At 41.4% G+C, this 23,174-nt stretch overlaps 1 protein-coding gene across 6 annotated transcripts in view; it reads right to left on the bottom strand.

Annotated features, from left to right (window-relative positions):
* Nucleotides 1-22,734, bottom strand: part of DNAAF8 (dynein axonemal assembly factor 8) — a 96,551-nt gene extending 73,817 nt beyond the window's left edge. For 5 of the 6 annotated variants that reach the window (XR_008232844.1, XM_052772981.1, XM_052772984.1 and 2 more), the window contains exons 1-9: nucleotides 20,921-22,734; nucleotides 18,052-18,165; nucleotides 16,763-17,257; nucleotides 13,450-13,546; nucleotides 12,919-13,057; nucleotides 11,810-11,956; nucleotides 10,909-10,974; nucleotides 8,256-8,624; nucleotides 6,211-6,370 (exon numbers count right to left, since the gene is read on the bottom strand). Coding sequence is in view for 5 of the 6 variants with exons in the window: in XM_052772981.1 (XP_052628941.1) it covers nucleotides 6,211-6,370; nucleotides 8,256-8,624; nucleotides 10,909-10,974; nucleotides 11,810-11,956; nucleotides 12,919-13,057; nucleotides 13,450-13,546; nucleotides 16,763-17,257; nucleotides 18,052-18,165; nucleotides 20,921-21,067 (1,734 nt within the window). In the remaining variant the exon portion in view is untranslated. The remainder of the gene's footprint in view (nucleotides 1-6,210; nucleotides 6,371-8,255; nucleotides 8,625-10,908; nucleotides 10,975-11,809; nucleotides 11,957-12,918; nucleotides 13,058-13,449; nucleotides 13,547-16,762; nucleotides 17,258-18,051; nucleotides 18,166-20,920) is intronic. The other variant, XM_052772983.1, reaches the window with a different exon arrangement.
* Nucleotides 22,735-23,174: the final 440 nt, after the last annotated feature.

Here is a 23,174-nt window from a genome sequence, read left to right as displayed (position 1 = left end):
GAAACAGCACTGAAAGCAGTCATTTCTTTGTAAAGACCTGACTGTTCAATTCATTCCATAGATAGAAAGTGCAATGGACAAAGGTGGGAGCCCCTCTGAAACCATCAGACTGGATCTCCGAGCAGAAGTTTAAATGCAAGGTTCTCTATGGCTTTTTGGTGGTCCTGTTGCATTCAGTACAGAAGGTGAGTTTCCTGGTTCTGAGCATATATACAATTTGGCTGAGAAACCTACTGAAGCAGACAACAGGTTATTAAAGCAGGATTACTGTATGTAATTTTTTAACTGCTTTGGCTTTGTGAGCAGAACTACTGAGAAGAGTCATCAGTCTGTAAAGTTCCTGACTTGCTTTAATTTTTTGCCCTTAGAGTGCCAAAGCACACACTTCCATAACATCTCTTACTCAGAGAACATGGAGAGCAAGCAAGCAGATTCTGCCTGTGTAAAGGATGTTGTTTATAACAAAGACATTTAAAGCCTGGATTCTCTGCTTTGCCTATTAAGGCAAATCCTTAGGATAGATATGTGCCATCCTGAGCCATTGCAGAGGCAGCAGCAGCCTCAGCTCCTCTGGCTTGCTGACTACAGCCAAGGAAACCATAAACTAGCTAAGCTCAACCTAAGCATAAAGTACTGTGCCAGCAAATCCCCCCCCATTTGCTTTCACTGGTACCAAGTGGGAAGATGAAGAGGAGGCCAGAAATACAGGCTCTGTGCCAGCTAACAGTCACGTATGCTAGAAAAACCTTTTCTTGGGAGCTTCCATGCTATTCTGGATCCTGTGTGCTGGACGGGTCGTACAAACAGGAATCTTGGCCTTCTGTTTTTGCATGCTAAATTTAACTACATCTCTAATTGCCTTAGTTTATTTTTAAGCCTTTCTTGAGTTGAGGCAGCAGGTTCATTAAGTACAAGAGATTTTAATCTTGTTTCAGGAACTCATTAAATACCTCACTGTAAAAAAGGGAGGAATTCAGGGGCCATCTGCTGGCTGTTTGGCACATCACTGCTGGCCACAACCCTGCAGAGTCAGTCCAAGAGAGTGAGAAGACCTAGAGTGAAGCACAAGCCAAATTCAGCTCTGATGTCAGAAAAAGATTTAGTGCAGGAAATATTTTGCAATTTTTACAATTAATGGTTTTTTTTAAAGCTATAGTAAAATAATAGCAAGAGCTAAATGCTGGGTTCAATTACATTCACACAGTTGCAAATGTAGCAATTGCTTTGGTTCAGTGTAAATGAAAACATTTGGTCACAGGGCAATTTATACTTACGAGATCAGTTTTAGAGTAATACAGTTATAGAAAAATTCAGTTACTGTGTCACAAGATCATTATAACTGAAATAAGATTTTACAGTTTTCCTCGACTTCTCCAAATATGTATATTGCACCACTTTGTTGGAGATAAATTGGCATTTCTGTACAGAACTAGCACAAAATACATTCCTTTCATAACTGGTAGATCAGGCCTTTGTACATTCTTTCTACCAAGACATGAATTTCGCTTTCTTATGGTTCTTTTCCTTTATGCATTTTCCACACAGCAATAAAAATGGAGATTTTTTAAAAATACTGCTTAGGACATCACCTAAGTGCATTCATGTAAGCAGCTCTATGATGGAGTTGGTAAGATGTCCAAGTAGTATGTCCAGCTGGTAAACTGTTGGGTTGGGATCCTGGGACCCACAGTCAACGTCCTTGAGCAACCCTTTGTGCTCAGGTAAGATGTAAGAAAAAGGCAATTTCCAGTGTTGATGCCAGCACTACTGCCTTAAAAAGATCAAGATACCCATACAATAGTAATGGAAATCACAGGCACCTATTTTAGTAGCACAGGTAAAGAATCAAAAGCATTTCACTGACAACTGTGCAGATAGAGGCACTTACTACATAAAAAAATATATGGTACCAGTAACTGAACTAAAAATATTTCTACAAGTTTTGGAAATCAACCTCTACTTTCAGTCATACTGTGCTAATCCAGGGTAGCTGTCACAGTAACTGAACATACAATGCTTCAGCACTACTCTTGGTAAGTACAACCCAGGCATTTTGTCAGGGATTTTCCTATTGAAGTGATATCAGATCAAAGTGATAATAAGGCCGTAAAAGGGCAAGGAAGATTTTGACCATAGTCTATTGTTAATTTTAGCTTTGTGGGAATGCAAGCAGAAAATCTTTTGGTTGAGAATTTTACCTGACATCAGTGAGCTGAGTCAACAGTGTATTAATAAACTTCCCAATTTTGACAGAAAGGTTATAAAGTCTATGTTTACAAGATGGAAAAGAAAGTATCCACATAATATATTTGTTAAGCTAGAATGACTCGCATGCCTGAACATTTTTGTTTTGTAAGCCAGCTGTAAGGCAAAGCTGCAATAAGATGATGATCATGGTAATACAATTACTAATACAAGGTTAGCCAAAATGATTGCATAGCCAAGAAAAATTAGATGCCTCAGTATGAGTCAACACATTCATTTTCCAAACAGTTTGGCTGTACAAGGTAGATAAAACAGTGTTTATAAGGTACTGGTAACAAGGTGGTTCCTAACAGCTTTCAAACTACATTATCTTGTTCTGCCATATAACGATAAAACAAGAAAGGTAGAGAAAGAATCAAACTGAAGCCCTGCTGAAAACTCCTATTTTGGCCCAATAATAAAAGAGCTTAATAAAAGCTAAATACTAGTTGCTATCTGTTAAATTAAATCCATAGCTGGATGTAAAGTAACAGGGCCATGAGCACCACCCCCTGCAGTGGTTTAGCTGCCTGTGTTCAAGGCCAGTTCTGACACAAGCTCAAGTGTGTCACTTTAGATGAAACTGCTGTGAAACAAGCTGTGTGAAGCCTCTGCTGGGCCCTTCCCCCTTTGCTTGGAAGCTGCGTTTAAGCTGAGACACTTGGCCCTTGGTCCTTGACTGAGCTACACTGCAGCTATACCTCTGCCTGGCCTCACTGCACTCATCTGAACCCTGCCCTTAACTAACTGATTTGATTTGTGGCTTGATCTCAGACCTGCTTCATCACTACAGATTTCCTGGGTGATCAGGGGGCTGCTGGCTGGCCTTGCATACTGTCACTGGACCCAGTCCTGCCCCTGACTTGACTTTCTGGCCTTGATCTTGGACCTGCCTCATTACCACAGACTTGCCAACTGGTTACCCTCAATGGACCTGCTCTGCTTTTCTTGTTTGGGTAAGGTGGGACTGCTCTCCTTGCTGGTGAGGTCTCTGCCCCTGCCTGCCTTGCTGTCACCTGCAGCTCCTGGCTTGTCTTCCCTTATAGAGTAACCAGCTTGTGCTGCTCCCTGACATAAAACTCAGATACGAGCCTGGCAAAAGTAACAACTGTTATCTGGATCCCACCTAGTGGGAATGTAATACGGAAATCAACATTAGTACTAAGTTACTCTATCATAATACACATGATGAATGAAATGACAGATCAAACCCATTTCATTTTACATCGTCCATTTAACTGTTTTACATACTGCGCAGCATTTCTTCTCTCTCCCTTGTCAATAACACTCTGCTCAAATACCGAAACAAACCCTATGCATGTTACTCTAAACTATTAATTCAACCTGACCTTACAGCATGGATCACATCACCGCTCTGCTGGCTGTCAGCAGAACCGTAGATGCTTAAATCAGTTCTGAATTAGATCCAAAGGTTAAAATGTGGTTAAGGGGCCCACTTTCAGAAGAGATCAACTCATGCCAGTCTTAAGTTTCACTGAAAGTTTGGGTGGTGGAGGGGAGCAGGAAAAAGAAAATAATAAAAAAAAAAATCAGGTTCTTCCATGCATTTTAAAAGATAAGAGGTGGGCCAGACTGCAAAAGTATTCAGACACCTAAAGACACAGACTTGACAGGCAGAATTCTTAGAATGAACCCAGTGATTTCCAGGGGAACTTGGCACTTGCATGTCTTGAAAATACCACTGGATATCAGCCCCTTGTTTAGATGCTGAAGTACCTCTGAAAGTTAGTTCTTAGTCTCCTAAGTTACCCACAGTGTTTTGAAAGTGTTCTTCCCAAACCTGATTCTCATTTATATTAGTGCTTCCTACAGAGTTTGACTGAACTAGGTTAAGAAAAAGAGACAACAGCACTAAATCTGAATTTCACTGCTTTTAAATTTTAGACAAGAACTCTAATGTAACCCTAATGCAGCTTTTTAAATTTCCTTTGCATTTCTTTCCCAGCACCTCTGCTACAGTAATTGCAGAATTTCTAAACTTTCCCTCTGATTATTATTCAATTCAATTATTTATGTACATTATAAATGGTCAGAGGAATTCTGGAAACTATGACAAGTGTTCCAGATCTGAACATCTATCATTGCCAAAACAAAGGACTTAAAAAAAAACAAATTTGAAAGTGTGCTACTCTGTCAAACACTGTGGCTTGTTCTTTGAATATACATGTTTATATATAGATATTAGATATTTTCACTGAGGCACAGCTGCCAAATCACAGCTTCTTAGTTTTAAATGTCAAAACATTCTAGTTTTTCTGTCTTCCTATGTGCAGCAAAGGAAAAAAGAAAGAAAAGAAAAACCTGTTCTAATTCAAAGAAAAAATGCTGCTATCAAGATGAATTTCAAGTAATCTTATAAATGACTGTTGTATTTGATAGATGATGCTGATACATTTTTCATTCTTAATTTTAATGATTAATATATCTGAAGAAGAACTAAGAGCAAAGTTGCCCACAGAACGCAGTTGTTATGGGTTGTGCTGATTTTGTTTCTACCAACAGTGCCTCGTAAGTTCAGGCAGGTTTTCCTCAAGCAGGCTGTCAGTTTACATACCAGTTAGCTATTTCTACAGGCATCAGAAGCTGAGTAAATCCTAGGCTGGTTAGCTTTTGCCAATTTCTATGCTGCCATGACTAGCTGGCAGTAATATCATTAAATCTATAATGGGCATATTTACACTGCAATTCAGTTACAGCAAGACTACAGTGTAGATATACCCCGAGCCGTACTTGAGAGAAACCACATTACCAAGCAGTTACCTTCATTTTATTGGCTTCAGCACAGCAAATATTGGAAATGACCAAGATAGGGAACAATTCAGCAATCACTTGGTGCATTGTCAGGAATAAGTTAGCAAGGCTCAAGTATATTTCTGATGAGCAAGTAAGTGCCTGCATCTTAATAAGGGCTAACTGGAATTTGGTGGTACCTCCCAGCAGACTGAGTAAGGAGCAAGTCTGAAGACTAGATTCACAACCTTTACAACCTTCAAAACAGAGCTCTGTGCAGTGCACTGTCCTTGCCAGAGCAGGCTGACAGAGGGAAATTCAGCTGTCAGTTTGTCAGTCCTTTAATTCTCATCAGTGATTAATCCAGTGTTAAAAATGAGCTTTCAATCTGCAGAAATACAGCAGTCAATTGCTTACAAAACAAACAAATCTGAACAGTCCATCACCCAATTTAGGGCTGTAAGGTCTTTGAACTTTTGTACTGACAGAAGAGCTTTGTTATTGCTGTTAGCCCAAATAAATCATTACGGTGGACTCACGGACAAATTCTGGAGTTTCTCATCTCCTCTTACCTTCTCAGCTGGCCTTGTGCTCAGTGAAATCAGTGCAAGGATGAATTAGGACTACATATACAAATCTTCTGAGGAAGAAAAACAGGCCTGTCCTCTGAGCCATATTTCAGGCTCTGGGAAAAATCAGGATAATTTCATACTCCCTTAATCAGGACATCAGCCAAAAGCAAAACCTATTACTAAAACCACAATCCTCAAAACCTACCCACAAAATTGAAATATAAAGCTGCTAGGGGCAGACAACCAGACAGGACTCAGCCTAGGCTTTGCTTTAGAAGTATGACAGTAAAAATGTTTTACTTTTTAAAAAAAGTTATGAAAAATCACGTGTGAAAGTCTGGCTCCGGTGAAGTAGATGACACTGAGCCCACTGACTTCAGCAAGCCAGGACTCCTGCCATAACCCAACATGTCAAACCTGGTGGGCAGCTGTATGGGGAGCACTCACCATACAGGAAAGGTGAGAAAAATATTATTAGCGTGAGAGAAGAGCTGTAGGCCTGCTGATCTCATCAGCTAGTGGTGCTCCATAACAAACAGATTTTAAATAATGCAATGAAAATTACTTTTTTGCTTCTAGGATCACACTTGCATTTGGCCAGGAAGCCATTCTGAAAGGGACAGTCCTACACTGAACTACTAACCATGTGGAACAAAACAGGGGTTTTCTCTGCCATGGGCTGCTTTCCAGTAACTGACTGCTGAGGCTGCAATCTCTCCAGCTGCTCTTGGAATCTGTGTCTCCTGTGTCTCTCTTTCATCTGTTCTTCCTTTTGGGATAGCTCTCTCTTACTTTCTTCTGCCCTGAAAAATACACAGATTCTGCTTCGCTTAAGCTTTTCACTTTGGAGAAAAAGCACCCTTGTTCATCTGCTTGCATTTCTTTTTTCTTGTATTTATACCACACACTTGAGGGTGAATCATGACATGAAAGGCTAAAATAGATTTAGAAAGCATGTATGGTGTTTGTGGGGGGACACAAGAACTTGTCACTGGATGAAATCATCTCTCTAAAAAAAAAAAAACAAACCAAAGAAAAGGAGCAGACCTCAAACCTCTGACAACTGGTGACAATCTATTTGGAGACCGGAACTCCATTAAGCAGAGGCGTGTTTGTGATGTTTCACTCCCCATCTCCACACCAAAATTCTCAGTCTAATTCCATTTCCCTTCCTATCTGCTATAATACAGTGACAAGTTTCCCCTGAACCAAGGCCTTCCATCTTTCTATATTTTGATGTCTGCAGAAAGATTTTATCTGCCATTTCCATGTCAAATAATATGTTCGATTTCTTCTGAATTCTTCAATTCTTCCCCAGCTGCCCCAACAATTATTAGAAGAGCAGGAAAGAAAACTGAAATTTGTCAAAATCATTGTGAGCTATTACTCAGCAACAACAAATAACCCAGATTCTTGCCAAGCCATGGTCTGCCATCTATGTGGCACTCTAACCGGTAGACAAAACGGAGTTTTATAGAACTGATGGAAGCAATGAGCTTTAATGTCAGGAATCCCATAGAGAAAAAAACCTGCAACCAACCATCTGCCATTTAAACCAAGTACACAGTAGCTGAAGTGTCTAAGTGGCAGGGTAGGCAACGGTTTAACACTGAAAAAGTAATAGTCTCTAGAGCAGGCAGATTCTAATTCTTTCAAGGGCTCATACGTCAAAGTCAAAATGTTAAATTTCACTCTGAAAATAGCAGGCAGAATATAACCTTTGAAAAGTCAGTATAATGGAGCTCTCCCAAATAGCTGGGCAGATGCATAAGGCAACCACCTGATTTCACTTTAAAATTAGACCTTATGCAGAATATGCTACATTAAACCAAGCCCAAGGAGGCAGAGGTCCAGATAACTCTATTTCCTCAATTGATACCATTCTTATTTCTCCCCCCCCCTCTTTTTTTGAAGCTTTCCAAGATATTCCTGTGGTATAACCCATTCCTCATGGGTGTACTACTTTGTCCCTCTAAGCTCTTGCACTTTTCTTGATGCCAAAGAGTCAGAATTGCTTTGTTTGGGAGAAAAGTTACATGGGGAGACACGATACATCTTCCAATTTGTAAAAGGCTTTTTATGCTGAGAAACAGAATAAACCATTTTCCATACTTCCTAGGAACACAACAAAAAATAAGCTTAAATTGGAGATAGGATAATTTAAATTAGACTTAAAGAAAAGCTTTACAATTGTAAGGATAATTAAGCAGCGAAAGGTACTACCTGGGGAGTCAAGGAATCCTCACCACTGAGGATTTCAAGACCAAGTTATATGAAGACCTGCCAGGAAAGGATTAGATTTTACCTCACTCTGTATTGGTACAGGGAGACAGACCCATCCAGACATATTTTCTATGATGCTATGCTTAGTAAATCTCAGTACTGTTTTTCATAAAGGACATCAGTACAGTGTCATCCTCCTCTTACATAGAATAAAAACATTAGTTGGCTAAATTCACTATGTCAGAAGTGCCATAGCATGTCTAATCCCAGGCCAGTTCACTGACCTACTAAGTCTGGCTGCCTTTAAACCTTTAAGCAATAGCTGCCAGGATTGGCTGTCTTTCTAGGTAAGAAAACCAGACATCCTTTTGCTCAAACTTACAGAGTGGATAAGTAATGTTCTTTAATCTTAGACAATTAGACAAGCCATAATCAAAACCAGTTACAACTTTTCTTGTGTGATACCTTGGCAATTCTGTTGTAGCTAGAGGAGACTCTGGAGCATTTCCTGAATTTTGAACCTTCTCAGCTTCCATTTTGTTTTCTTTTTCTATGTCAGCTCCATTGCCCCCATGGCTTGACAAGGGGGTATTTCTTTTCTCTGATTTCAATCTCATCGGTTTCCTGGGAATCACCTTATTTGTCTCTTGCCTCACTTTAAAATATTGGTTTTGACTTATTTTAGAGGAACCTATCTCTTCCAGACTTTCTGGTTCCTGTTTTATGCCTTCAAGTTTTTCAGCCAGGGTAGATGTTTTATGAAGAAGCTCTGAGGCTTCTTTACGGGCTGTATGGAGTTGTTGCAGTAGCAGGCTTTTCCCTGAGAAATCCCTCCTGCAAAGAAAATAAACCTCTGATTTAATCAAGATAAAGTATTACATGAATAAATTCAAGCTCTGAGGAACTTCTCATATGAGCGACAGCTCCAAACAAGGACTGCGCATCTACACGAATAATAGCTATTGGTAATAGCAGCACCAGCACACAGGCAACACAAAACACTACAGTGACAGAACATGAAAGTGGTCTTACTGGTAATTTACTTACCTCTTCTGCATTTCAGGCACAATGCGCACCTACTAGAAGAGCCCTGGAGAAACGTAATGTTGGCATGGAAATTAGAGTCTACAGATTTTTGTTGCCTTTGGATACAGGGGTTGGGATTCAAATACATACATAAGAAAAGTTATTCTAATAACTTTTAGGATTTTTGAGAGTTTGACTTAATTTCATCCCTGTCACCTCCAGGTTAATGAGACTGCTAAACTGCCAGCAACCACAATATTGTGATAGTATTCTGTTCTGAAATGTCATAATGACATAATGTCATCATGACATAATGGGCAGATATGGTTATTTTGTCTTGCAGTTCTGTTCAATGATGAGTCTCCCAAGTCACCTGCTACAGGATGACTACTATCAATTTGTAGCTCATCTGGTGATTATGAGAAAATAATATACCTTATTTTAGTGGTAGCTGAAAAGTATGCAGACTGAGTAACAGATTGTTTGAGTTGGATATTAGTGATTCAGTTAGGTGGTGTGTATGCATACACAGCATTGTACTGCTGTACTTATCTAAACTAAACCTATGCTTCTCAGAACAAAGAAAAAACAGATGGAGAGTATTCTTTCTCCTTAAGGATCTCACATCTCCTGCCATCATATCCAGAACCATCAAATCAACATTTAACATTGATGGCTGGACTACTAAGGAGTATGCCTAAGTAGTGGTAATTGTAGGAGAGCGCCATGTATTGGAGAGCAGCCTTATAGTATAGTGCTAGAGATGGCACTGATTACCTGAGCACTCCAGGGATAAACCAACAGCGTATTTTCTAGGCTAAGTGCCTGGAGATCAAGACGACTAACCCTCCAAGGTCCTAATATGTAGATATATTGTACTACAGAATACATAGCCCTGTTTAATAATTCCATCCAGACAAGAGTGAAACTGGCATTGACCCCTTGTGAATGAGATCAGAATCTTGCCCTACTGAGACCATGAGGTTTTCTTATTTAGAAACAGAACAGAATAGCATTTGCCAGGCATTTCATTTCTGTCTGTTCTTTAGCAACATTAAAACGAATCAAAATCCAATCACCTAAGCTCTGCTCTCCATCACTCCAGATTGACACTGATGCAACTTCTGCATTTGTATCAGTGCCAGTGAGAGTTCCCCAAGCATCATTTTGCTCCTGCTTTATGCTGCCTTTGGATTAGATGTTCTAAATTATATTGAGTGTTTAGGCTCTCTTCCTTGTCGAATCATTTATTCTTTCACACCATTAAAAAAAAAAAAAAGAGTAATTGGCTGGCACAACAATATAAATGTTCTGCTTGTCCTCTGCACTGCTGTAATGTGAACTTACACACATCAGACTTCTAAATGCAATCCAGAGCATAAATGCACTAAGAAGTTTAAAGTTTGACATATCTGCTTCACACTAAACAAACGTCTAACAACCTATGGGTATGAATCAAGCCCTGAGTTTAGCAACAGGAAAAGGCTGGCATCTGTGCATATTGAAGAATTTACAGTTCAGGATTCCATCCATCACACTCTCTCCCCTTTCCTCTCTTCCACTCCCCTCCAGTTAAGGAGAATTGAGAGCATCCCTGCCCACACAATGTATTCAATATTCTCTTTAAATCAAGATCTATTCTAGCCTATTTTATTGTTTCTAAAAATAATGGTTTGTCTGAGTCAACTCCCTACAATATTTTCAAAGTTTGGTTCTGAGTCATTTAAAAACCCGTTCTCATGTCACTCAAACAAGTCTGGAGAAAGAGTCAGGCTTCCCAGTCACCCAGGTCTACTCTATTTGTCTTTTGAGCTGTTTCCATGCAGCTGCACAGGAACAAGGTGCTATACTGCCTCAAGGATCAACAACTATTTTCTTGCTTCAGTATCTTTACCATGCAACAGAAAAGAATGATCTCCTTGTGGCCAGATTGAAGCACTTTCATTATTGGGCTTTTTTGCTGTGAAGACCAGGAATGGAGATATTTCAGTAGGAGAGCTCTCACCCTAATCACTGTTAGGGCAATTATTTTAGTTTCAGCAAAAAATTAACATTGTATCATTTGAACTAGGGTCCTGGTAAAGAAACTTACATTCTCCTTTCTGCTTCATCCTTAATTGTCATAGTCTCTTCTTCTTCAGTGGAGCTGTCACTGGCACTATGAAACAAATTAGACTCTATTAGTTAACTCTGTTCCAACTGCGTGTTGGCTTTTCATCATTTCTAGGACGCAAATTCAGAACCATTATGAAAAAGGGAGAGATACTTTCAGGGAAGATCTCCAGGTGTTATGGATAGTTCTTCACACTATTACTCTAGCAAACAAAACAAAAAAAAATCAGGCAACTACATCAAAATGTGTTAGCTGTTTGTTAACTATTAGCTTTTTATTAACTACAAGTTTTCTTCTGGTGACTGTTTTCTTCAACCCTTTGCTGCAGCAAATATACATCCTGAGAAGGGAGCAAACAGCTACCTCAGACACCATTAGCTCTCAGGGAAAGGACATGTTTGCCAGATTCTGTTGCAGACTGAGGAGAATTTGGCCTCCTATAACAGACTATAAGGCCCTCTTCTCACACAGGAGACAGAAATCAGCACCTACGGTTGCTTTCCAGGAACACAGCAAATGATGTCTGTTTTGTGCACAGTGTTGTCAGAATGCTAGCCCAATTCAGCTGCAAGCACTGCTTTGCAGTCACTGCCTACTCCTTTATAGATGGAAACTTTCTAAATGTTATTTCCCTGGATGATTTGCATGTCCTTTCTGTGCTGCCTGCATCCCCACACATTTACTTGTTCTGAGACAAGTTATTCTCTCCTGAGAATGTCTGTGCTCAGACAGGGGCTCAGCCTTCCTACTAGGGTCGCAGAGGTGTGGAAGAAGAGAACACTTTTAAAGTTACATTTCACAAGTATGAGATGCAGAGAGGAGGTTTCAGTTTCCCGCTTTTTGTTACTTACTTCTCACTAACAATAAAGCCAGAATTTACCTTTGTTTCTCATCAGGGAATGTTACTGACTTCTGCAGTTTAGCGTCTCTTAAATCTATGTACACGGTTACAGGCTCTGGCAGGCACCATAACCTCATCATGTCTGTGCTTAGAGAACTTCGTGAAGATGATAGCAAGGCAACATCCCTAAGTATAGAAAACACTGTTTCAGCATGTCCTCCGCCTTATCCAGACAAGAAGTCCTGCAGGGCATGGATTATGATCAAAATTGGACTGTGAAAGGAGCTTTGTGCTTGGCTACTGTACGGATTCAAACTCTGCTTCCACCACCTTTCAAAGCTGAACTCAAAGACTCAGCTTCCCCTGAGGAATACAGACCACAGGCAGCACGATGAGGGATATTTAGTTCTCAAAAAACTGACAACGTCAAATTGTTCTGTAGAACAAAGGCAGGCAGTTATAGTACCAAAGAGCTTACAAGTTTTAAGAGCCCAGTGGCAATCAGTAAAAACAGGTCCCTTTTCCCCCTCTGCCTCCTTTGGCAATTCTGTTTTATCCTTCAGAGCACACAAAGTGCAAACCATCTTCATGGCTCTCCCTGCTCTGGCAATGAGGATACTTTTCACCTTCCCCTCTACAGGCTTGTTTCACTATTGTTTCCTCTGTGCTGCCACCACTGATGTCATTCCCTCCAAACAGTCTGGAAATCTACTTCCTTCACACAGAATCCTCCAAGATGCACTGACATCTCCACTGATACCTACAAAAAATCATCCTGTATATTTTAGCTAAATTGAGGTACCAGTAAGAGAAACTGGTACCCTAGATGACAAAAAATGTGGCCGCAATAACTTGCTTAGCCTTGTTTTCCTGCCTTTCCCCTTTGTCCCAAGTGTCTGGTAAGGTCTAGACAAAGGTGGTTGTTGATGGAGAATGCTAAGGTGGCAGGATACTGACCATTGATCATCAAATGTACATAGATGACTGAGTCTTAGTTTTTCCCTTTAACATCCCTGTAGCATATTCCAACTATGATACCAGCTTTCTGCAGAGGCTACAGAGAAAAGCACCTATAGAACACCACGAGTTTCCAAGTATCCCCACTGGCAGTCATGATTACCTAGTGTATATGACAGAAAAGGACCTACTTATTCTCTTGCTGTTCTTGAAAGGAGGAGAGCTTGGCTGATGGCCACCTCCAGTGTGGAGACACTGTCCTGGACTGCCTGGCGCACAGCTCTTCTAGCTTTTCCATGAGCTGATTTTCAGACCTACTCCTGAAGGTCTCTATGGAAGAGCAAGAAAAAGAATAACCAGTTGTGGTCTTCTGCCATGGGATCACCCAATATACCCTTTCCCCATTTTCACATTGTCCCTTTATCTACAGCTTGTCAGAAGGGGAATGATAAAGATACTATTGTTATCTGGCTCTAACTCACTTCAAACCTTCATCCATCTTGTCTGATTTGCTCTTAGGCCATGACAGGCCACAAAGCACTGGTTTCAAGCTACGAAAGCTAGATGAAATCTCGAGGGGGACTAATTAAACATGTTTTACAGAGGCATTGAAAAAAACACTAATATTTCAATATTCAAGATGATGACTTAAACACAGGAGCCTGAGTTTTATTTATTTTTATACATTTTCACCAAAGTTGGTATTAATTTAGCAATGTTACCATGATCTGCTGAGGAGAAAGCAACTTCTGCATGAGTGTTATCTTTCTGCTGTTCCAGCTCCTCAGGAATCTTGTCTAGATCCCTTTTTTCAATATTCTGAAAGAAGACAGTCAAAATGTGATGGAAAATTCACTCCCAAAAGACTGCTACAAAATAAAAGTCCCTTTGACTCACATTCTTTGTAGTAACTCCATCAGATTCTTCTGGCACATATAAATACACAAATGTCATGGAAGTTCACCTTACTTATCTCCAGTACTATGTCACTATCACTTGTCAATAGATGAACCAGTGTGTCACTCTGAACACAGTTGCTTCAGCATGAACCTCAACAATTGGCACGACTAACAAAAGGATATTTACTGTTTCAACACTGCTTGCCTCATGTCATTGCCAAGGCTCTGCACATCTAGCATAGCCAAGTGCAGTACAATTACTAAGAGAAACCAGTGAAGGATTAACCAATGTTCACTCAACTATAACAAAGGTGGAGTACCTTCTCCTTTCCCACTTAAAACTGCAAAGTCTAGAAGATGTTTCTAGAATGGACTGAACTGACAGCTCCTTAAAAGGAGAAACGTAAGTCCATCCTAAATATCCATCTGACCTGTCTTGCCATAAGCTGGGACATAACTCATGTTATGTCCTCCACATGGCTCAGTCTTCCACATGCATTCTCACATGGTGGAGTCTTTCCAACAGCAAGTACTCCCCTTCATCCCTCAAACCCACTAACAGTACCAGATCACCACATATTTTATTTCCCTCTGTTCAGCCCTCCAAGTACCTTTCTTCACCCTTTCACCGTCTCCAAAAGATGATGCCTCTAACTACACTGCCGGCTTCCTTTAAGCAGTTCCACAAGGAAGTGCTGTAATGAAAGGAATGCATTTACTCTATCTCTTTGGACAGTGCATCTATCCAGCTGCTTCATCTTCTGCTGAGGCTTTTTCTCTGAGAATCATGAACCCTTTTGATACAGGCTACAGAAAACCACTGGAGATAGTAAAACAGATTTAAAAGATAGCCTGATACAAGACCAAGCATACATATTCTGATCCTGAATAATGCTGAGAACTTCTCACTGCTACTAACATGAGAAGGACTTTTGGCTTTTCAGTTCTTTGAGATGAGGCCCAGAGCCTTTTCCTCCCCCTCCAACTTCTGACCAGGGCAAATTTCCATTCCTCTAGGTACAGTCAGCATCCAATGCAATCTCATAGCTGCTTATCCTACACTGAAGATAGGATCATCAATTTCATTGCTATAAATCACACATACACTGACTGAGAGTATGCTTGCACTGCACACTGCTAACTTAGGGATGAGAACCAGTCTGCGATAACAAAAGTTCACATGCATTTAAAGCACTGATCACTTTCCCCTCTGAATATTACTTGAAATGAAAGTTTTAATCAAAAATATTCACATCCATCTGAAATATCATCACTAGAACTTAGAAGTACTCATGATTTTTTTTAAAGGTGGCTGTCAATTATGAAAATTATGTCACAACTACAACCAACATGCATTTCATATGACCACTCAAGGGCTTTAGAAAAGCAGAACCAGCCTCCAAAACAAGCAGTTTCACCTTGCAAAAACCTGTGTCATCTGCCCCTCCCATTTAAGAGAAGATTCTCACTCTTTTCTGAGCAATAAATCTTCACACATACCTGAACCATGATTAGATCTATTCTAATATTACATGCTGCAGCTGATGAAAGGTAAAAGCCTGATGAGAGTACAGGCTGAAGTCTCTCACACCAACACAAAGCTGGTTCAACAATGTCATTGAGATTTATTGGTCTGGAAGAGTGAAGAATAACTGACAACTGAGCTTACAACAACGAGAACCATGTCACAGGTCAGTTCAGGTGCTGTTTTATCAAACAGCCTGAAGAGAAAGACAACATATGCATTTGCCTTAATCACGATGCAGTTAGTACTAAGCTTCTTTTTCAATAACAGTGCTTAAATACAAACCATTATAATAAAAAGACCAAACTACCACCTAAGTTGCTGTATTAAGGTTTATCCTCCTAACCCGTAACAGGAATAGCACTATTGTAAGGTACTATACAGGGTCCAGAAGAAAAAGAAATGAAGATTTGCACAATTCCATTTCTAATACAGCAAGGGACTTAAGGAAAAAAAAAATCATTTTCAAATGAGCTGGTATGATTAGAATCAAAAAGAAACTGTCTATTAGTTTTAACAACTTTACTTGACATAACCTGAGGTACCTTGCTGAGCTGGGAAGTAACAACCACCTTTCAAATCTAAGCACATACACCTTGCACACAAAGGATACAGCTTTGCCCTCACTTTATGAAAGTGAGAATACACTGAGCCTGCCCTCAGTACTCACCCAAAAGCATAAGACTTCGGTTCATTGAAGTCAGTGATATCAAACAGGTTCTGAAAGGAAAATCATGCCCCCTGAATTAATAGAGCAACTGACTTACACAAGAGGAGGTGGGAATTAAACCTAGAATCACTTGAAAATGATCCCCTCCAATAACAGCATGGTTAAATGATGCAGCACAATTCAAAAAACAAGCAAGCAGCTGCATTCTTTGCCTATACTAGAACAGCTCTAACACCAAGAAGTTTATTTTTGTGAGTGTAGATGAAAGGGGAAAGGAAACATCTGTACTCTGATTCTATAGAAGGCTTTTAACAGAAATATGAGGTTCCTGTTCTGTGCTGCTTACATCCTAATGACCTTAAAAATCAGTAAGGAAGTACAGATGTGTAACTATAGTACTGAAGAGAACAACCTCTCCACACTGGGGCCACATACCAGGTAAGCACACAAGCTGGTCATCCCACAGACCTAAGCACCTGCCTTAGGTGGAAGAGATTTAAGACTTCAGGAACAACCCTAACCACCTTCTCTTCTCACCTCCAGCATTAAGCCAGTGCTACAGAAAAGACAAGATGCTGGAAGGCCAGAAAGCTCACTGTTTTAATGCAAAGTCTGCCTGGGACCAGAAGATTTCCCTGCTTTCCCAGAGACAGACTTTGTGGCTTGCTTTCCTGAGTAAGACCATGAACCATGCTGCTGACCCATGGCTTTTGCTACTATTACGGACTTTTAATGACAACTCTAGAAGAGCTTTTGGTAGCTTGCATAGCACATGACCCAACAAAACCCATGTTCAGGACAATGAAAGCAACAAAGAACACTGCAGTGTGTGCAAAATTTGGCATTTCAGTTCTTTATTTTAGTAGGATTCTGCAAGCAATACACTGTGTCCTCCACCCCACAAGCAGCACTCCCTAAAACTTTTTGTTTGGGCCACTTACCTGCAATGACAAATGGGTCAGTTCTTGAAGATGATCATCAGAGGAGGCTTCTTCCTTAGCAATTCTTTCTAGGCTGTTGCTAACGCCATGTGAGGGAGGCTTGACATCTAGCTCTGGGTGGCCTGGTGACGGCTCCAGAATTATTTTGGAGAGTATCTTTGTCTCTATCAGCTTTCTTCTCTCTCTTTTACTGTCCAGCTCTTCCACAGACAATGCTATATTAAGCCAAGAGTTCCTTCTTTCCCTGGCCTGTCTCCTGCCCAGTTCTTTTTCTTCAAGGTGATCTGTGGAATCTGCAAGAGACTCTTCAAGAACAGCTCCCTTTTGGCTTGGAATTTCTTCAGTATGGCTGGCAAGATTGGAAGTCTCATCTTTAATCATTTGAACATCTTCTTTTGTGATGATTTGGGCACCATCTGTTTTTTTCTGAAAGCCAAAACTTTCCAGATCTCCATTCCAGACTTCCCATGGGTGTCTTTCTGTTTCCTGGGTTTCCTACAGGTAGAGACAATACACACATGCAGAAAGTCGTATCTCCCTAAGCTTTAGAAGCTGACAATAAACCAAAACAAAGTGATTGGAAGATAGCAGCTCCAACTCAGATACCATCTGGAGACAGCACACACCACATCCATCATGGAAAAGAGTAAGACTGTTTACTTTCCAGAGACTTTAACTTCAGGAAGTGCTAAACATCCTTGAAATTAATTTTCCTTACATGTGCTCATCATATGACATTTCTTACAACAAGATAAACAACTGGGGAAAAACAGCACAATGTTAGTCTTCCCATGATGGAACAGTAGGGTCAGCTGCTCCTCTTCCAGCTTCCTATGATGGCTAATCTTCATCACTGCAGAAGCAATGTAATAATTTTATCTCAGGAAAGCTGTTCAAGGGATAAACTTCATACTCATCCTCCTTACTATACTGTCCTAACTAATTCTACATAAAATGGTGGCTGAAATTATTTCAAACCCTGAAAAATTTAGGAGTCATTGCACAGTGTAACTGTTAGTGCACAGGAAAAAAACCAACCAGTAAAAGGACAATAATAAAAACTGCAAGGAGATGGGACAAAACCAGTCTAAAATCTCAAGAACAGAGAAAACTTTAAAGGGTCACTGTATAAAGAGAAAGAAAGATCTAGTCTTTAGTGGGAGAAAGCACTGGGAACTATGTTCTTCTATCACACAATTCACTCAAATAGGTCAACAACCAGAAGACCCCTGGAGACAACCAGAAGAGTGGGGATACAGTACTACAGCCTGCACACAACAGCCAACAACCTGCATGCTTGAGTCTTCCAGGGAAAACTCCATCAGTTCTTCTGACAGGTCAGGAATTAAATTTGGCTGTTCCCGCTGGAAGATGAAAAGCTCCCCATCACTCTCACAGTCAGACTGCAAACAAAAAAAGAGAAATTAAATGAGAGACTATAACACTCACTGAAATACCTGTTTTGAAATTACAAATCCTATGTTGTCACCATTTGACTGAAGTTCAGAGACAAGAATTTTCTCTGCAGTCACATCTTCACTAGACAGTCTAATAGCCTCAGCAACCTAGGCTATCTTACATTGGCCTAACATTTGAGCAAGCTACAATCATAAAAACCATGTAAAACATTGAATTACCATGGAGTTTGATAACTAACATCCCTCTGACCAAAGTGATGACAAGAGCGGGCAAGTTCTCTAACTCCCAAGTGATTCTTTGCACTACCTCATTCACCATCACGGAGTACCAAGAGCAGGGCTGCTCCCTAAGGGAAGGGGAGCTAGGAGGGGAAGCACATAACTGGAGAGGTAAGGGCCTCACCAGGCAAAGCCCAGTCCGACACTACATAAGAGGAGTAAGCAGGACAGACCAGAGGTAGTGACCAGGTTGTGTCAAGAATCCAGATCATAAGGCAATATTGTGGTGATGAGGCAGGTCAGAGATTAAGCCTGAAAGTCAATTCACAGATGAAAGTCTGAATCAAGAAAGACTATAGCTAGAAACCAGTACTCCTCCAACATAGCTCAGACAAAGAGTGAAGGCCCAGAGCTGAGCTTAAATAGAGCTGCTGGGCATGTGGGTGGGAGCCCCAGCTGAGGCTGGGCCGGGCCATGAAGGCTTATTATTGCAATCAGGACCCTGACATTCACTATTCAGAATGCAAAGCAGTATCTATATTTGGTTGGACAGAGTTTAAATAACTTTGGAAATCTCTTTTCTGAACATAAGGTATGCATTTGAGATGAATCCTTATGCATAGATACCAAAGTGAGATTAAGCACCTCCTCAGCAGTCAGGACACAGATTTCCTGCTTGTCCCTTTGTTTTGCAAGTGTACCTTTTCAGTAACCCACACTGTGGAGAATTCTGTCTGTCTGGTGTAGTTAATTTCTCTAAACTTGAAGCAAACTGCAACAGAACTTCTTTCCTCTTAATAAATTGCGTATCAGGGTAATGAAAGTACTTCAGGCCATAAAACACATTTGTCAGCACCCTTTTCGTATGCAGAAGCACAGCCCATTGAGGTTACAGATCTCAGATGCATAAATGTATCTTCACACAAGTGGAAACCGGTTGGACAAAGGTGCAACACTGAAACTGCAGGCTCAGCAGGCTACTGTTCCACATTAAGCAGGAGAGGGATTATACAACCAGATCTTTTGAATGCAAATTAAGGGTAGCATTTAAGTGCCAAATAGTTTGCCTCAGTTCCTTCACCAGGAAATTTTTTCGACGTGTAATAGAAACAGAGAATTTAGAGACTGTTTATACGTAAAAAAATGTTCAACATGATTTAGTTATAGAATGGTATTTGGCAGCAAAGTACAAAGCTATCTCTCTGTCCTAACCTTATGGTATGCTTATACAACAAGAATGCCTAAAAATAACTTCTGAGTGTTGGGCCTTAACCTATAGTATACAGATACATACTAAAATGCAATGGTTGTTTTAAATAACTAAACCAGAATTTAGGTAGAGGGGAACTGAGAAGCAGTGAGGCAATATAACTTGTCCCACATGTTAGTGATAGAGCCAGGTGCAGAAAACAAGTCATGGAATCCGTATCAACACTTTATCCACTGGATCACACTGCTTCTGATAATTGATTAATAATAAGTAATAAATACCCCATGGAGGCATTTCTGGCTCCTTCACTGCTCACAAGACTCCCTTCATATCATTAAGGGCCATACTAAGTTAGAATAAAATATATCCTTTAAGTGTTCAAAAATACTTTTTCAAGTTTATACATGTTTGAAAATTAATGAAATATTCTCATTTGGACAAAAGGCCACTAATAATTGAGTCTTGAGACACATTATCACTTTGGAAAAGTCAATGCAGAGCTAGCATCTTGAACTAGAGAGGCAGGCACTTTTATTATTTCCATCAGACCGTTGCTGTCGTCTAAACAGAGATCTTCAGCAGCCAAGAGGCAGCCTGTCCCAGACACTAAGACCCAGCAAGTAAACAACCTGTAATGGTGAAGAATACTGCACAATATCCATCAATCTTATGCTTTATATTAAAAGGTTAGTGGCATTATGCTTCTTTGCAGGTAGAATCGAAGCACAATAAGGCAACATGGCTTGTGGAGGATTATGGGCAGGGAAAAAAGCAGAATCCAGGATTTAAACAGCTGCCAAATGCTTTTTCCAGTGGACCCCAAAGTCTTCAGGAATATCACTTTCCTGTGAATCCCATACATAGAAATACATACTAACAGGCCTACTGTCTGGCAAGTACGTTATTGGAATGAATAGCATAATACTCTCAAGTATAAAACCTTATCATTTCATTTTAAATCAGCAGTATGCTTCTTTCATAGTGTATTTTTGACTGAACAAAGAAATGCAGACTCATTCTGCAAGATGCCCACCACCCTCCTCTTCCCAGACTAGAAACACTTATTGTCTAGAGAAATCAGTCCCATTTTCAGGTTCCAAAGAATACAGTGAAAGGAGATGACAATTACACTTCGACAATTTGAGATAATCCAGAAGGCTGTGGATTAATGCACAGTGCTACCATAGTCAGAACAGGTAGCCCATCAAGGATACCATACTAGCTACTCAGAAATGCCAGGCTAAGGTGACCTTGCTTTTGAGAGCTTTTTCTAAAAGGCAGTGAGAAAGAAAGGCTGTTTCCAATGCTTACTGTGGAGGTGTCAGAGTCCAGAGATGGGAGCTGATCTTTCACTGCAGCAAGTATGGCTCCCCATTGAAATGTTCTGTTACTCTGAACAGGAGCTGCAGGAGGCTCAGATGGATGCTCTGTAAGCTCACTTTGCTCTTCTGAGGCCATTCAAACAGCTTCCCTTCAATCAAATGAAAGATGAGCTTAAGTACACCTCATGAAAGAACACAAGGGATAACATCAGTACAAAATAAGAACAAAGCAGGTGCATTCAAGGTCAGCATAATTCTCAGCACTCCCAGGGTTTCCACTGTCAGCAGTGAACAATAAAATCTGCATTTCTGGAGTCATTCCTTCCCACCTGAGTTCAGAGGGCTGAAAGCTTTCTGCCCTGCTCACCATATACACCCATAATTGGGGCCACACAAGGGGCAGTTTAGTCCCTCATTTATGAAGCATTTTTCAGAATTCTTAGCCAGACTGACTCGTAACTGTGTTCTCAGAAAGGCATATTGACACTGCCTGCATGGAGAGGGAAGAAACGCAGCGAAGGCAAGGCTGACATTTCTGCTCTCAGCTGCTTTTTACTCCTCTTCCCTATTTTTCTCACATTCCCCTCCTTGCTGCTCAAATGATAGATAAAATTATTCATGTTTGCTTTTTTCCCACTGGATTTGTATAAAAATATTTGAGAGTAGGCATGCTCTTAGATTTTGACCTCTCAGTGTTTATAAAGCAGACTCTTTCCTCACGTGTTCCTTGATGTACATGAGGAATTGAGACAACACAGTTGGGACTACTGCTGTCCTAACAAGTTAGATCATCAATCCTCACAGAAAACCTTTGCTTTTTAAATTTTATGCTATACTTGCATTGTTTCCTGTGTAATCAAACATGAGAGTAAATAATTTCTGTTTGGCAAGAAAGGTTAAGAGGTTTGTGACTGTATGTTGTTCCGTACTGAAATGACTGTATGATTACATCGTCACCGTTATTTGCGTTGGCATGGACCAACAACGCTCCTCTGAACACAAAATGAAACTCATCTCATGCCCTGGGAATTTTACAACTTGCAAAGTGCCTGTGCAAATACTTCATGTGCCATATCCATACAGTGGCAGCTTTGTTCATGCCAGACAACCCCCGGATCTGATTTAGGTAAAGTGGAGGGAAATCCCCAAGGCCGGATGGAGTACTATGCTCTGACAGTAAGCAGAGGTTGCTAAGGGCAAGGGGAGTCCCATGGGGATAAAAATAACACCCTACTGTGGCTCCCGCTGCCAACTTGAGACAAGGTCAGTCTCCCAGGGTTAAGGATGTTATACTGGATCTGACTTATCAGCCATCCAATCCAGCACCTTCTCTAGGAGCAAGCAGTACTCTATGTTTAAAACAAAGTGCAGACTTATTAGACAGCTATAACACAACAGGCACTTTCTGGAGAGCTTGGGCCAATTGAGACATGAAATCCTGAGCTTCTCCATGTCACTATAACTGACATTTCCCGTCACAACCATCTCGGGAGCCTCGCTGTCTGGGTGCGAGGGCAAGGAGGGAGAAACCGAGAAAGATGCAGGTGACGGCAGGAAACAAACCTTCGCTTCGGGGCGGTAGGCATGGGCACGCAGCCCGCCGCAGCCCTAGGGATGAGCTAACCCCTGCCTCAGCACTCGTCACACCACACCGACAGGTTTCGGGACGCGCAGTGTCCGGCGGACGCCCTGAGGGAACCCGCTGACGGAACACCCTGATAACCGCCAAAATGGCGGCCCTGCCGGCGCACGCGCACCTGCGCCAGCGCCCCCCCGTCGCCATGGCAACGCGGCCAGCGGCTGTCCGCCTTTCCCCCCCCGCCTCCTCCCGGCGCCGCTCCCTGCCGCGGGCCCCCTCCTCCTCCTCCTCCCCCTGCACCGCCCCTCCCCCTCACACACAGCACCCACCCGGGCGCCTCCGAACCCCCCACTCCCGCCTCAGCCCCCGGCCTGGGGTCCTGGCAGCGGGGTAAAGCGAACCGACGTGACTTATAAGATGAACAAAAAACAGGAGGGGCCAGACAGCAACAACGCAGCTCTGAAACCTCCGCGACCGTCGCTCCGCCCGCCCGTATCACGTCTGGTATGCTTTATTTTCCTGCCCCCCCTCCCCGTACCTCAGCCACCGGCTCGGCTCCGCCCCGCCTGCCAGAACCGCCCGCTCGCCCTCCCGCGGAACCCGAATCCCATTGGCTGGCCTTCGCTCCGCCTCCTCACAGAGGCACCTTATATTGGCCCAGCGC

This window comes from Harpia harpyja, chromosome 21 (genome assembly GCF_026419915.1).
Source record: "Harpia harpyja isolate bHarHar1 chromosome 21, bHarHar1 primary haplotype, whole genome shotgun sequence".
NCBI lineage: Eukaryota > Metazoa > Chordata > Aves > Accipitriformes > Accipitridae > Harpia > Harpia harpyja.
The sequence above is the reverse complement of the archived record's forward strand: the minus strand, read 5'-3'. Positions and strand labels throughout refer to the sequence as shown.